Raw genomic sequence first — 16535 nt, 5'->3', positions numbered from 1 at the left:
AACTTGAAGACAAATTTCCTGCTTAAAATATAAAAATCACCAACACATAGGATGGACATTTTATTTATTTTTTACAACAATGTCAAATAGTGTATTGTATGACATTGCTCAGTTTGTTCTTTTTTTTATCTATTCTTGTTTCATTGTATGTAATGGCAGAGATTAGGGATTAATAAAGTACAACCATAACCACAATCATATAAACAGAAATCTAGTTTCTAGCAATATATTGGGGGGGAGGGCATTTTTAACATATTTGGTGATGTGTCCCCCCCAATATATATTACTAGCGGGAAGTACCCGGTGTTTCCCGGGCGAAAAATGTATTTCAAAACTTCTCTTAAAAATTATAGATTTGAAGCTTTCGTGACTCCAAGGATTCATACTCTTAGGTTATTTCGGTAAAGTCACGTAGGTAAAAATAAAAATAATAGAAATAATAATAAAAACCTTACATATACATACACATATACTAAGCTATTGTGAAAGCCCGGTGGGCTGTTTGTCCATTTCTCCACCAAAAAAATTATAAGAGGCTTGGACAAGTCCAAAAAGTTATAGAAAGTGGGGGGTAAATGTGTCCCCCCCAATAAATATTATAATTACGGCCTTGTGCTGCCTCATCTCTTCACCCAAGAGTGGAGCGAGCGTGAGGGTTTGTACGACGATCGCCGCGCTATATTCTTGGTTCTTTCGGTAAAGTCACGTAGTAGGGAAATAATAAAATAATACAAATATAAAACTATTTATTGCTTTATATTAAAAAAAAATTGTTTTATTAAATAATAAAAATATAAAAACATTTTTTTTTTTATTTTATGAAGTAATAAAAATATGAAATGTTTTATATAAAAATATTAAAAAATTTATGTTATTATTATCTATATATATAAAATCGTGAATCTGTCTGTGTGTGTCGCCGGACCATACGCACTTTCATTGGACGGCGGTTGCCCCTGCCAACGGGTAGCGACGCCTTCGCCGCTTTCATTGGACGGCGGTTGCCCCTGGCAACGAGTAGCGACTTTTCGCCGCAGGGTGGACGCCATTTTTTATTCCTGCTAAAAATAGGCGCACGCATTAACACAAAGTTTCACGTCCTCTTCACTCCCCCCCCACCACAATGTGTGCAATTACTATTATAGGGTCGGTCGATTATTAAATTATAGCGATTAGACAGTATTATTGTATCGCGGGGGATCGGCGCGCCTCACTAAAACCCTACAACGGATCGGCGCGCCTCACTAAAACCCTACAACGGATCGGCGCGCCTCACTAAAACCCTACAACAGATCGGCACGCCTCACACAAATCCTACAACGGAAGCGTAACGCATTGTAGTGTCGTGGTTAGCGCGCCACGCTACGAACCCTGCGACCCGAGTTCCATTCCCGCTCACGGCCACCACCGGTGACGATTATTTGCACCGGTCCTGGGCCTCCCCTAGGTCGACTCAGCCTCAAAACGAGTAACTGCTGTGGCGTATGAACATCGCCACTGGGGAGACAAAGGCGGCCTAGCGTCGTGGATCCAAGACCCGGGCGAAGCCGGGTAGTAATGCTAGTTAAATAATAAAAATATAAAAGAAAAATGTTTTATATTTTATTATTAAATAATAAAAATATAAAAGAAAATGTTTTACATAAAAATATAAAACAATAAATTTTGTATATTTTATTATTTTATTATTTCCCTACTACGTGACATTACCGAAAGAACCAAGAATATGAATCCCCGCAGTCACGAAAGCTTTAAATCAAAGTTAAAGATCTCCGCGCTCTCTGCAAGTGTTATTGTCACGGAGCTCTGCTGTTGTCATCACAGGGGGGCGCTGCGTAGCGTCAATTACAGCACATTCACACATCGTGTTTGCTTGCAATCATACGCACACTTACACACGAGTTCTTAGAATCATGTAAGCTACGTAACTACGTTATTCTGAATGCTTAAATATACATATTAAATATTTAATATGCTTTTAAAGACTTTTTCTAGCTTTAAATACCGGATTTATGTCAAAAATGTTAACACAACATTTATACCTATCATAACTACTTTTGATTTAAGTCACACTTACAAACGAGTTATGAGAATAACCTAAGCTATGTAACTATGTTACTATAAATGTTAACATTCGCAGCTTAAATCCAAAATACGTTATTAAAGATTTACCTCAGAATGCTACAGAGTTGTGTTACATTCTTAATCACGTAACTCTATCTGGACCAGTGGCGGCTCCTGCAAAATCTCTCAGGGGGGGCAAATGTCTGGATGATTGATAAGGATAAGGTCCACCCATGCAATGGATAAATTAACAGCTTAAGCATGTAAAGGCAACTTCACTTCTTTAATATTAATGAAAAATAAAGTGACTCTTACAATACATCTTGTTTGTTTCTATACTCACTATCAATATACAATCCACTCAAGTTTATTTTATTAAAGATTCCACTAGGTGGCGACAAATTATATTGTTGGATGAAACGTGCTTACGTATGATGACGTAAGCACGTTAGGGTGAGCCCTCCCGGAAGCCATAGAGAATGCATTGCAGCGCCCCCGTTCGAAAAAAAACATCTTTGAATGTAAGTCTATGGGGCCACTCGGGGCGATTCTCAGCCGGAGGGAAATCGCCCAAAAAGAGGCGGTACTCCACAGAACGGGACATGACGCTGATTGGACTATATCCAGGGGCACAGTGACGGCTGGCGTGACTCTGTGGTTGAATGACGTTGGTGGTGCGTCGCCCAATCGCCCTAATGAAGAAACCGCCCCTGATCTGGACAAGTCGTAACCTTACACCACTGTTCCCTACCTCATAGCACAGTAAATGTAATCAGCACAGTGACTTTACTTCACGTGCCTGTACGCAAGAAGTAAAACTTTTACCTCAGCCTGTGTCTCACCACCTCGCTGCTTAGCAACATCACTGCCGCCAATCTGATGTTGTATTCTTAGGTTTTTTCGGTAAAGTCACGTAGGTAAAACATTAAAATTAATGAAAGTAAAATAAAAGAAAAAAAAAAAATCACGACGTTTTACCTACGTGATTTTACCGAAAAAACCTAAGCATATGAATCCTTGCAGTCACGAAAGCTTCAAATCTAGAATCTGATGTTGGTTTCCCGCCAAAATCAGGGGTCAGAGGGCAGGTGGGCGGGGCCTGAGGGCAGGTGGGCGGGGCCTGAGGGCAGGTGGGCGTGTCCTGCGTGGGTCAGCGTTGAGCTCTGATGAAGCCACCTTTGGGTGTGGATGCAGGTCACAGTGTGATGATGGACCGCCTTGCTCCTCGGGAATGCAACGTGAACGTTTGTTGCGATCACAGATCGCGGACGGTCGTCCAACTTCTCTCAATGGAACAACCAAACACAGTCACGGATTCTTCTCTCTCTCGTGCGCGTATGTGTCAACAGGGGCCGTCCATAAATGACGTCACGCGATTTTGGACGATGTTTGACCCCGCCCCCCGCGTCACACGGCGTCACAAAAAAGTGAGACCCCCCCCCCTCAACTATGACGTCACAAAGCTCTGCCCATCCCCTCCCCCAAAATCATATTTCCATTTTAAAAATAAAACACGCTTCAAATCGCTTTAAACTATTGTCATTGTAGTGCGTATTTAATGTGGCGCTACACTCTGATGTTGTAGGAGTGTTGTTATAACAATTAGTGTTGTTATAACAATTCTATATTTATTTAAAGTGGCGCATTTTTATGTGATGTCACATTTCTCAAACCCCCCCCCCCCCTTCTCGTCACACATCGTCACAAATGTCTGACCCCCCCCTCCCCCAGGTGCGTGACGTCATTTATGGACGGCCCCACAACTAACTTGTCAATAAAGCAACAGCAACATAGCCGCCTCTCTCTCGTGCCTCTGTTTCTAACGTCGCCCTCTGCCACTCCCCGCTCGCCTGCCTTACCCCACACACCCGGCCTGCACCCCTCCGCCGGAACTGTGTCTCCATTCCTACCCTGCCTCGTCTCTTTCCCTACCACCACTCAATTCTCAGTCATTACTATAGCATCCTGATGAGTCTTTTAATAGGAGGGGGGGGGGAATTTTCCCAGCTCTGACACCACGTGCCACATGTACGGCATGTTAGTGTGTGTGTGAGAAGCTCGTGTAGTGCCTAATGTGCAATGTAAGTGTGTAGGTAAAGGTGTACTGTATGTTACATGTAACACTGTATACAGTGTGTATACTGCGATATAGAGTATGAAAACACGTGTAAGTTCGCGTGTATGAGTTTAATGTGTAGTAGTACATGTACGTCAGGAGAGGTGATGGTAGCTGCAGGCTGCAAGGCCAGGCAATGCTGCATCGTAAAAGGTGATAACTACAGCAGTGAAACATAAAACAACAACGATACTCAATGACATGAAAATAACAAAGTCAACTAATTCTAGATTTGAAGCTTTCGTGACTGCAAGGATTCATACTCTTAGGTTTTTTCGGTAAAGTCACGTAGGTATTTTTTTTAAAATCAATAAAGTAAAATGAAACAAATAAAAAAATTCACGACGTGTCGGAAGCAACGGAGGCTTGTGTTGCTTCCGAAACGTCGTGAATTTTTTAATTTGTTTTATTTTACTTTTATTGGTAAAAATTGTTTTACCTACGTGACTTTACCGAAAAAACCTAAGAGTATAAAAGTCAACTAATATAAGGTAAAATGATTAAACGAATTAAAATTATTTAATATTTTTAAGAATGAGTATAAGATAAGAGACATCGGAAGCAGCAGCATAGCGCGCCAGCCAATTCCAACAGTTCAAGCAGCATGATGACATTTGTAAACTTTTTTATTGACTTGAGTCCCGAGGCATGGCTAATGTGCGCCCACGTGCAAAGTAAATTAAAGATGTTTTTAAACCCGCTCCTGTGTCTGTGTTTCTCTCTCTCTGACTCCGCAATATTTGACCACGTTTTTCTCTCCCATGTAAAACTGTCATCACTACACTCCCGACCATCGCTTATTGGAAACTCCGGGTTCAGCAGACTTCGTGCAGACCCAGAATCATGCTCCCTGCAACAGTGCAGAAGATGGCCCTCTCCATGCAAGGGGCAGGCTTCCACGTGGCGTCAGGCCGCATCTTCTGTGCGCTGAAAGAGGATAAAGAGGATAAAATGAATCCGATCAATTATGTTAATGGCGTCCTCACAGCAGCCTTGCTGCCAGCGGTTCCCCGCTGGGTCGCACCCTCGCCGGCACCTCGTGGCTTCCTCTCCGCTCTTGACGATCGGCGCTGCTCCCCTCCCGCATCTCTTGCCTGCCCTCCACGCCCACCAAGCGTCCTCTTGGTGGCCCGGCTGCTGGCGGTCACCTGCTGGCGAGGAATTCGCACGGCGCCGTGCGAATTCCTCGCCTTCCCACGTGGCCGGATGAGAGGTCGAGCTCCTGCCCCTGAAAGTCTTCACCGTGTCAGCATGCCGGGCACGGAGGGAAGATTCGTGTCCATGGCAAGCGAGCTGGGCTGAAGCTGCGCCTTCTACCTCGTCGTGGGCCCAGCCGGAACTGCGCTGCTGCACTGCACAGACGTTGTGGACGTCGTCTGTGGTGTGGTGGCCTTCTTCTCCCTCCTGGCTCCAGCCCATTGCCACCACCCTTTGTCTTCTCAATACAATGATGCCTCATTGTTTTTTCAGCCACCCAAGCTTTCTGTCACCCCCCCCTCCAGCTACGACCAGGTATCAAAACCCCTCCTTATCCATCCCTCTTTTTTTACTGTCATCAAAAGTACACCACTACTTTACAATAACCCAATTCTTCATTTCATTCATCATGCTGTATACGATTTTCGAATTGCTGTAAAACACCTTCGTAAAGATGCTATATAAATCTCATACTGGTAGGAACCACCTGGTTCCACCAGCCCACAGGGGATTATTGTGTCCGTCTGTCGGTCGTGCATCCAAAAACGGGAGGGGTCGGGCTGGGTGGAGAGGGGAGGGTGGGGAGGGGCTGGGTGGGGAGGGTGGGGAGGGGCTGGGTGGGAGGGTGGGGAGCGGCTGTGTGGGGAGGGTGGGGCTGGGTGGGGGGTGGGGGGGTTGGGCTGGGTGGGGAGGGGCTGGTCACCCCGTGGTGCCCTTATAAAACTCAAAGTTTAACATACTCACGCCGGCTTGTGCCCGCCCTCACAGTCAGCCATAGTTGCGGAATACACCACGCCGCCGTTGACCCTGGCCATTGACCGAGCAACCCAACGTTCCTACCAGCTCCCTCCGCAGGAATGTTTTTAAGATTAGATAAGAACCGTGATCGGACCAGTCAAACATCCACCAACAATGTTGATGGAGAATCCCTTGAATATGTGGAGTATTTCCCTCTTGACAAAACTTCTTATCTTATCAATCCTGCTGTATGTGAGTGTATGCCAATATTATTGTTAAGTGCATTGATGAATCGTGAGTTCAGTTTGTCTCCTTTGAGCAGGAGATGTACTTTAAGTAAGAAGTGACAGATTGGTCCAGGTACATTACCATCAGCTGTGTCCCTTCACTTCACCACACATCAGCGTTTCCTGCTTCTACCATGGTATTGTATCCTCAAGGTAACGTGCTACTGATAATACACTTTTTTTAGTGCTAAGGACAATGCTGATGATTATGGACACGGATTGAATGATACAATTTGGAAAATAACAACTGATTGTCTCATTTTCTTCATCAAAGTCCACACCTTTAGAGATGAGTTGTGCAACCAAATCAATATAAATTGTGCGACTTAGTAACTTGCAGCTGCTTCGTCAAAATCTCTGCTAGTAGTTGCACAACAAAAGACAAGTCTCAGTAACCAAATTGTCTGACCCCTGTTCTGGATACCACGACTCCTCACCTGCATTTGGATTGTAACTGTGTAATGGGTTCCGGAGACACTTGTAGAGGTAACTTCTTTATTACGATACCACACCTCAACAGTCCTGATACTCTGTTGCAGCCTAGGGACACAGCCTAGGGACACACCTGAGGGACACTCTCGGGTCCTTCGGCTACAATTACCCTAGGGGAGGCTACCTGACCTGACCCAGCCAAGGTGCGGGTCTAGACTCTGGCTTCCTCGGAACTCGCCCTTACAAGGATGTAGAGCCAGGAGTCCCACAGTCTCACCATTGGCCCGCACAGCGTCCCGGCGCTTAAAAGGACAAGCGGGGTGAGGGGGTCCAGAGTCCTAAGCTGGTTGGTCTTGGGTCTTGATCTGCGACTGGTCCCGATCGGCTGGGGAGGTCCCCTTTTATGCCCCATTGCCCATCGAGGGGAGGCATTGCGTGGGATCATAGATCCCCCGCAGCCCCCCTCCTCCCCCTTGGCGGTACAGGGCACCCTTGCAGATGGACCTTGTCCACCACTGCCGGTAGGTGTGGCCCATCTACAGCACTACATTACCCCCCCCCCCCCCTACGTAGCCTCCAGCCGCCCCGGCTGTTAATAATTAGAAAGTGTAAATTAACGAAAGGGGAGTAAAAAAAATATGCAAGCCTCAACAGGAAAAGAAAAGAGAACAAAAAAGCAACCATAACTACCCTAACCCACCTGTAGAAACGTACACTATATACAAGCGTCAATCAACAAAAAGGTGAAGCAATGACACTTGAACAACGACCAGTGGCACACCTAGCCCTCCTCGGGATCCGCAGCAATGCCCGACTCGCCAACGATATGGCTGAGACATCGCACAGATCCCTGCAGGAGATGGCACCCCCGCAGTATGAACTGTGCGAACCGCATCCCTGTGGTCTCCCGCGCTCGCACAACCCAGCAGCCCTCCCTTGAAGGCCAACCCAGACATCTCATGCCACTCGGCATCACACCCCACCTTTCCGACGTGCACGCGTCGGCCGTATCGGGGGAACTTCAACCCAGTCTCTCGCCAATACTCGCATCGCAGCACACAGCTGTACCGACCGAGCTGAGGAGACCCATCGCATAGATCCCAGCAGGAGATGACACCCCCACGATCTGAACTGCGTGAACCGCATCCCCGTGGTCTCCCACACTCGCACAACCCCACTCCTGACACCAAATGTAATGGGTTCCGGAGACACTTGTAGAGGTAACTTCTTTATTACTATTCAACACTCCAACAGTCCTGATACTCTGTTACAGCCTAGGGACATAGCCTAGGGAAACAGCCTACTCCTAGCTTGCCTGACACTGGCTACACTCTCGGGTCCTCCGGCTACAGTAACCCTAGGTGAGGCTACCTGACCCGACCCAGCCAAGGTGCGGGTCTAGACTCTGGCTTCCTCGGAACTCGCCCTTACAAGGGCGTAGAGCCGGGAGTCCCAGAGTCCCACCATTGGCCCGCACAGCATCCCGGCCCTTACAAGGACAAGTGGGGCGATGGGGTCCAGGGTCCTAAGCTGGCTGGTCTTGGGTGTTGAGCTGCGACTGGTCCCGATCGGCCAGGGAGCGGCCCTTTTATCCCCCTTGCCCATCGAGGGGTGGGATTGCGTGGGATCGTAGTTCCCCCGCAGCCCCCCGTTGGTGGCGCCAAGGGGCTCAACTGTCGGGGCTGTCTGGGATACTGAGGCCCCGGCTCTGAGGGCTTAGCTGCCTAGGATCCTAGAGCCCCCAGCAGCCCCCCCCCCTCGTGGGCTGGCACAGTGGCCCCTCCCCTGGGGGTCCGAGGTGCCTGCAGATGGGCCCTGTCCACCACTGCCGGCAAGTGTGGATCATCTACGGCACTACAATTGCAATGATGATTGTAGTGATGGTGATGATGATGGTAAGAAGGGTAATGGTGATAATGGTGGTGTGGGTGGTAATGATGATGATGATGGTGTTGATCATGGTCGTGGTGATGATAGTGGTGGTGGTAGTGATGATGATGGTGATGAGGGAGATAGTGATATTGATGATGACGGTGATGAATTGTGATGATGATGGTGGTGGTGGTGATGATAGTGATGATAGTGATGGACGTGATAATGGTGATGATTATGGTGTTTTTTGTGGTGTTGGTGATGATGGTGGTTCATGAAGGCAATGGTCGTGTTCGTAGTGATGATGGGGATAATGATGTTGATGATGTTGGTGATTATAATGATGATGATAGAGTGGTGGTGATGATAGTAATGAAAATGGAGTAATGGTAATGATGCTGATCATTTTGATGGTGGGAATGATGATGGTGATAATGGAGGTGGTGATGACTGGTGATTACAATGATGGTTGTGTTGATGGGGATGATGGTGGTGATGATAATGATGTGAAATGGTGAATCGGAAGGATGAGGAGGCGTGGTGACGCGAGCACGCCCTGCAGCTGAAGGAGCGGCCACACGGACTCTGGGGCTGCGCTGATTCCCCAATCAGATTTCATTAAAATCCCTCAAACTTCCGCACCGGCGATTTGTACTTCACAGGTGACATCGCTCACGCACACCAACTTGAACCTCCCCCTCACTCTCCCCCTCCATGCTCACCTCACCCTTCCCTTCACCCCACCCTCCCCTAACACTCAGCTTACCTCGCCCTCCATTCCATGTTCCCCTCCCTCCTAAGCCCTCTCCATAGTCTCCCCTCTCCTCTCCAACCTCTACCCCGTCTTTCCCATCCTCTCCTCACCGTCACCTTCCACGCTCACCCGTCACCTTCCCCTCCATTCTCCCCTCACCCTCACCTTACATCACCCTCCATTCCACCTTCGCCTCATCCTGACGTCACCCTCTCCACACCATTCCCCCTTTCCTCCGTTTCTTGGGTGTCCGTCTCAGTTTCTTGGGTTTCTATTTTTTCTCATCCTCAGGATGCACGACTCAGATCCATGATCTTCAATGGTTCATTACAATACCCCACCCACATCCCAGGGTAGAGAGGCTGCGAGAATCTCTGCCGGACCTCGTGGATCACCTCCATGGAGTCGGCACGGTAAAACTCCAGGAACCCCCCCTCCCAGTGCAGGTGAAGCCCGATTCTGCGGGGGGAGGGGGCCCCCCTCACCGACAGTGCGGTCTTCACTCCACCATGAACCACTGAGAAGTTGTCGTCACGTTTCTCTAAACACCAGGATGCATCGTTCTGTCCCAGCTGCAATGCAGCACCACCCCCTTTCCGTGGGATCGTCCCGTATGCGACTCCAACCCGACACCACCGCGCGTCCCCCACGTCCACCTCCCAGTAGTGGTGACCCGACGAGAAGCTCTCACAGCACAGGGCTTGTGACCAGCCATCAAACCGGTGTGGATGATCGAGGCGACCCTGGGAAACACCGGTCCACTTTATCGTCCTGAGTTCCGAGGAGATCTGGAGTTGGTTATGAGCTGAGTTTGTGTCCAGAGTCGGTGAGCATCCGTCTGTGACAACAGCGATCACAACATAACTACAGGACACCATCATTACCATTACCATCTATAATCACCACATCAACATCATCAACCATCATCTTCACTATCAACCATCACAGCACAAAAAACACCAAAATCACCACCAACATCATCAATATGATGAACATCACCAACATCACTACTGCCATCAGCAACATCACAAACATAATCATCACCACTATCACTACCATTACTTCGACCATCACCAGTTCCCATCACCACCATCTAAAATACCCTTTGGTTCTTTCGGTAAAATCACGTAGGTAGAACATTTAAATTAAACAAAAAATAATATATCATGACGTTTCGATAGCAACACAAGTGTAAAAAATATCCAGCAGTGGAACTGCTGAACCAGCGAGAGAGCTGTTACAACAAGAGGTTATATATGTGCAATAAGAGCCTATGTCCGGCTCATGTGGTGATCGGCTCTGCCGGTCCTGCTTTACAGCCAATGGGAGGAGAGCCTCGGAGCATGGCCCTGGCGTGATCGAGGGGTGCCAGCTAGGGTGATTGGTTCTGCTGGTTTTGGCCTCAGCCAATGGGAAGACAAGTCAGGGGCGTGGTCCCGGAAGTTGATGGGGAATCTAGAAGATTCGGCGCAGGCTACCAAGGATTGGCTGGAGCGTACCACGTGACCCAGGCATTAAATAAGGGGAGAGATGAACGACATGTGGTCAGACGAGGAACGAAGAGAGGGGCCACGCGCGAGCGGGGCTCCGAGTGCCACGTGGCGGTGCGTCTCTTGCGATCTGTCTGTGAACTGAGATAAGACCGATTCCACAAGCTGTCTCCAAGAGTATTATTACATATGTGGCGGTGGGCAGGCAAGCGGGGTCTGAGCTGGAAAGGAATTCCATCCCCGGACGCAAGCACGTCAGTTGTGTTAATGGGGGAGATTATGGAGAGAGAGATTAGGGAGAGAGATTAGCATGAAATGTGCTTCCGTCGCCGCATAAGAGTATAATACCCGCATGCGCGCACAACAGCAGTGTTAATGGGAGATTAGCACTATGTTGATGGGAGTGATTAGGCAGGGAGATTAGGGAAATTAGTAAGTTAATGTCATTTCTATGTGTAAAACAAGCTGCAGTGCTGCCAACTGTGCTGTGAGGCAAGCGCTTGCTTGCCCATCGCCACATATATAACATTGTTGTAAGAGCTCTCTCGCTGGTTCAGCAGTTCCACTGTTGGATAATTTTTTCTGCCTGAGGACGACCGCTTGTGTTGCTATCGAAACGTCGTGATATATTCATATTTTTTATTTTTCTACCTACGTGACTTTACCAAAAGAACCAAAGAGTATGGATTCCTGCAGTCACGAAAGCTTCAAATCACCATCTAACATCTTCATCACTATCACCAAGAAAACGACCAGCATCATTATAATCATCACAACGACCATCGAAACCCTCAATACCACCATCACTACCATTATCACCATCAGCAAAACCATCACAACCATCACCAACTATATTATCATCAATGTCACCATCATTATCACCACACATCACTCACATTATCAGTAATATCAGCTTTATTACCACCATCCTCATCACAACCACTATCACCATCATTATGACCATTACCAATATCAGGAACTCATTTGAGGTTGAAACTGCCTAGCAGAGGCGGAGGAATGGATCAGATATCACCTGCCACTGATGTTAGCAATGGCAGGTAATCAAGCCCAGTAAACTTGGTTCGTAGTGCAGTGTGCTAACCACTATGCCATCGCTAACCCCACCTACAGATGCATAGAGACATTCACAGGCACACACCGCATCTCAATATCGCAATTACCCATGACTGGTAATGCTTATTATTTACCAAAAAACACCACACTGAGTATAATGGCTCTGATCAGTCGGGGGCCTAGATTAGGATATAAACATAGACTAAAATCCCCTATGTAGTCTTAACACACTGTCAGGGCAAGTCAGCACCTTTAAAAGCTGGCACGGCCAACAAGGGGGTGGGTGGCCAGCACTACGCCTGGCCACCTTTGTCTCCCTAGTGGTGATGTTTTCACAAAACACCAGGTACTCATTTGAGGTAGAGTCGACCTCGTGAACACACACGGAGATAATTTATTGTCAAGACCACTCAATCACCCATGATTCACACTGAAGAACTCACACAGGAGTTTGACTGCATTTGTCTCCAGGACTTGAAGTGAGGCAATGTCCTGTTGGCTGCGAGCTGAGGGTGGAGCTGAAGTAACCCTCCCTGCCCTGTGAAAGCAGAACAGACACGGCCAATGTCTCACATTGAGCATCGTCCCTCACAGGATCATCAAAGCTCCATTACATAGATACTCATCACAGCTTCATCACACGTGGAATCATCACAGCTCCATCACATCTAGACTTATCACAGAAAGCATAATAACTCATCACAACTACTTACAACACCACACAGCATTACTATCACCACACTTAGAATCATCACACACAGCACCATCACACAGCATCACCACGCAGTATCACATAAAGCATCACTTAACACAGCATCATCACACAGCATTATAACACAGCATCATCACGCAAAATATCTTCACACAGCATCTTCACACGCAACATCACCACACACAGTTTCACCACACACTGAATCATCACATACAGTCAATGTCTCACTGCCCACGCTCCACACTCAGTCCTATGTTGTCGGGTGTCGAGTCGTGAGTGAAAGTCGTCTTTTACCTGCGTGTCTCCTCCAGGTGCCCCTGTGGGAGAGAAAGAGAGATGCATTACTATGACTCTACTTCGATTCCCTTGCATTCAATGGAGTTCCCACTGCAAAACTGTGGGTGGAATATAAACCCCAAAGTTTTGGATTATGACCCCATCATCACCAACACTGACTTACGGGCCAAATATTTCAAAGGGAGACTGGTTGATAGTCAACTATAAACTATTTTTTCCAGGTAAAGCCCACAGAGGTATATGGCTCTTTTCCAGAAGCGACCTGGCCACAAATGATAGCTCAACAAAGTGGTTCATCACGTGGAAATGTATAACAGCTCAATCCTCTAAACGGACGTTTCCAAATTTGGAGGGAAAAACTGGAGGACCCGGATAAAAGCCATGTGACCATGGAGAGAGACATGCAAACTCCAAATTTATAGTGATGTCCCCGACCTACGGTATACTCGGCGACGTAGTTACCATCTCGCCACCCCCATGAGGGCTAACACTGAATTGCAGGGCAAATATTTCAGAATGAGACCGGTTGATATTGATCTGTGTTGAGTAATTTGGGACTTGAAGTTTCTGGCGTTACCAATGCACATGGTGCAGGTCTTGTAGAAGTGATGTTCAGGACACAATGATATAATTAATAAGTGTATGAGACCTCGTATTTATTTTAGCTTCCATAATACGAACAAGAGGAGGCTCACAAAGTAAGAAGCAGCGATGACATCGGCTCGTGAGCAGGCGCTGGTGGATTGTTGCATCGCGGCTTCATGAGATGTGGCAATGTCTTGGGGAGGCCTTCATCAATAAGTGGATAGATCATGGCTGATGATAATCATGAATACCGTGTACATTGTTGTAGGGTTGATTTTAAAAGTGCATTTCCAATACCATTTATATTATATTCACAATGAAACAAACTTAATGGGAATCTGTTAAAGGACGGGAGAGAGAGAAAAATAATTATCTCATCAAAACACTATACCACAGAGCTCATGGCATCTCTGACCAACACCACCTGGCCAGTGAATTAAAACATGTACATCGGGCCCTCAAGATGAACGGATACTCTGACCGCACTATTCGCCAAGCTGTTTCTCCCACCATACAGAAACAACCACTTGAAACTCCCAACAAAACTATCACGTTGCCATACGTAGCAGGCGTGACCAAAAAGATCTCCAAAATTCTAAACAAATATAAGATCCAAGTCCGATTCAGTACAGTACATAAAATCCGTGATCTAATGCCATCTGTAAAAGATGTCATTCCTGACTTGCAATACCCTGGAGTCTATAAGCTGAGTTGCAGCTGTGATGATTGTTACATTGGGGAAACGAAACGTCATGTCTCCGATCGTGTCCGCGAGCACAAGTCAGATCTGAAACACGGCAAAATTGAGTCTTCCGCCATTGCCGATACTTGCTACAACGCTGTGGGCTCTCATGATATTGTCTTTTCCGAGACCAAGGTGCTCTTCAAACCTTCTGGCTACCATCAAAGGTTTGTACATGAAGCCACCCAGATCTACAAACACAGACATAACTTCAACCGTGATGATGGGTACAAACTGAGTAATCATTGGAAAGATGTTATTAACCATGTAAAAAATATTTAACTACACATATTTGTACCATCTTATTTGACAGGTACTATTCTACTTTACAGAGTGTTGACATCCCCAGGGTTTAACACTACTCCCCTTTTTGTATTTGGATTGTCAGCCAACACCGGCCGCAACCCCGAGTTGAGATGCACCAATTGTTCTCTTTTAGCCCCGCCCACTCCCCCCCCAACACGTTCCATTCCCTGGCTACCACATTCAGATAAGCCCCTCCCCCCCTCACCCTTAACTTGTATTTAAGAGCTTGTCTCTTGGATTTTTCCTCACTTGTTACAGTTAATATGGCTGTGACGGTTCCACCTGATGACGGGGACTTGTGCTGCCTCCGAAACGTCGTGATTTATTATTTTATTTCTAATATTATTTCTATTTATTTTGTTACCTACGTGACTTTACTGATAAAACCTAAGAGTACGGGAGAGAGAATTGATTTAACTGTGAAAATATGAGCTGGCCTTCCAAATGACAGCAACTGGAGCTGCAATGCGGATCCATGACTGGAGCTGTGTTCTCAAGCCCGTGAGATGCGAGCTCTCATTCAGGAGCCTCCCTCTTCTGCTGCTGCCAATAGCGACACTGGAAACTAATTCCTCACCTGCAGGAACGCGAATGAGTCACTCTCCTGCGCTCGGGTCTGCAGGCGAGTGGCTACTGCCTGGAGCTCTCTGATCTCGCGCTGGTAGTGAGCGATCTTCTTCTTGATCTGATGTAGACTTTACATCTCTCTCTGGCTACACCGTATGCATACTCGGCTCGTGTAGACCTTTCTCTCTCTCTGGCTACACCGTATGCATACTCGGCTCGTGTAGACCTTTCTCTCTCTCTGGCTACACACTATACATTACTCAGCTCGTGTAGACCTTTCTCTCTCTCTGGCTACACGCTATACATTACTCAGCTCGTGTAGACCGTTCTCTCTCTCTGGCTACACACTTATACCTTACTCTCCTCTACTCTCCATTACTCTCCTCTCCGGGCTCTATCTCTGCACCTTCGTCTTCATTCTTAGATGGTTCCACTTCTGCCCTCTACTCCTCTGTGCATCACCTTATATATCTCTTCCTCCCGGGAGACGGAGCGGATGCGGACCTCAACGTCGGCACCGCTCCTCAGTTACCCAATCACCACGCGCTATCTCTACGATCCGTTTTCCCCCTAGCGCGTGTTTCCACTCCCCGACCAATCACACCGCGCTGCCCCCCGATCACTCCCTCTCAGCGCATCACCGGCACACAGCCAATCAGCAGCACTACCCCCACCCGCGCACTGACGCCTGCTCCTCCCCGTCAGCGCGCGTCACCACACACACACCCGTACATACGCGCTGGCACACAACGTATACACCCAGCGCGTATCACCACTACACTACTATACACTACACCATACACTACTATACACACTACTATACACTACTATACACTACACTACTATACACTACACTACTATACACTACACTACTATACACTACACTACTATACACTACACTACTATACACTACACTACTATACACTACACTGGTGTAGTGACGTAGAATCGGTCACGTAGCAGCATAGCGCTGTCTGCTGACAAGGAAAGGGATCTGCAGCTCACAGCAGCCCTGACTGACAGCAGGTCACGTGATAGACCAGAGTTGGATCTAGGGGAAAGGTTACGGAAGAGGCACATCGAGAATCCGTTAATAGGTTCCAGAAGGGGGCGTGGTCGGGGGCGGAGCCAGGCCACACTGGCAGTACAGGTAGTCCTCTACTTACGATGGAGATGCGTTACGACGACCCCATCGTAAGTCAAAAATATCGTAAGTCGAAGATGGCCTAGCCTACCCAGGAGTCTTAAATAATAGTGATAATTTAGCAAAACAGAGCAATTTACAGTACCGTACTGCAGAGG

General features: G+C 47.4%; 1 protein-coding gene and 1 long non-coding RNA gene across 3 annotated transcripts; both read right to left on the bottom strand.

The window, feature by feature from the left end:
* Nucleotides 1-4788: 4788 nt before the first annotated feature.
* LOC144737443 (uncharacterized) lies at nt 4789-7256 on the bottom strand. 2 transcript variants are annotated; one of them, XR_013588982.1, is made up of 2 exons: nt 7079-7256; nt 4789-5107 (listed from the first exon to the last, which is right to left on the bottom strand). It is a non-coding gene; the product is annotated as an uncharacterized LOC144737443 (long non-coding RNA). The 2 variants fall into 2 exon arrangements; XR_013588983.1 differs by having other exon boundaries at nt 7112-7256.
* A 2306-nt stretch (nt 7257-9562) lies between these two features.
* Nucleotides 9563-16199, bottom strand: LOC144737402 (tripartite motif-containing protein 14-like). Its single transcript, XM_078620082.1, has 5 exons — nt 16176-16199; nt 15244-15351; nt 13031-13053; nt 12468-12562; nt 9563-10298 (listed from the first exon to the last, which is right to left on the bottom strand). The coding sequence occupies exons 1-5, from the start codon at nt 16197-16199 to the stop codon at nt 9748-9750; spliced, it is 801 nt and encodes a 266-aa protein (XP_078476208.1). The 3' UTR covers nt 9563-9747.
* Between the last annotated feature and the right edge of the window lie 336 nt (nt 16200-16535).

This window comes from Lampetra planeri, chromosome 69 (assembly GCF_965212315.1).
Source record: "Lampetra planeri chromosome 69, kcLamPlan1.2.h2, whole genome shotgun sequence".
Classification (NCBI taxonomy): domain Eukaryota; kingdom Metazoa; phylum Chordata; class Hyperoartia; order Petromyzontiformes; family Petromyzontidae; genus Lampetra; species Lampetra planeri.
The sequence above is the reverse complement of the archived record's forward strand: the minus strand, read 5'-3'. Positions and strand labels throughout refer to the sequence as shown.

Bases quoted from the DNA above. Each gene is read 5' to 3' on its own strand.
- LOC144737402 (XM_078620082.1), bottom strand. From the start codon at position 16,199: ATGCTGCTACGTGACCGATTCTAC. The intron at 13,054-15,243 runs GTGAGGAATTAG...TCTCTCCCACAG, and splicing joins ACTCATTCGCGTTCCTGCAG to GGGCACCTGGAGGAGACACG. The intron at 10,299-12,467 runs GTGAGTTCTTCA...CTGTTGTCACAG, and splicing joins AAATGCAGTCAAACTCCTGT to ACGGATGCTCACCGACTCTG.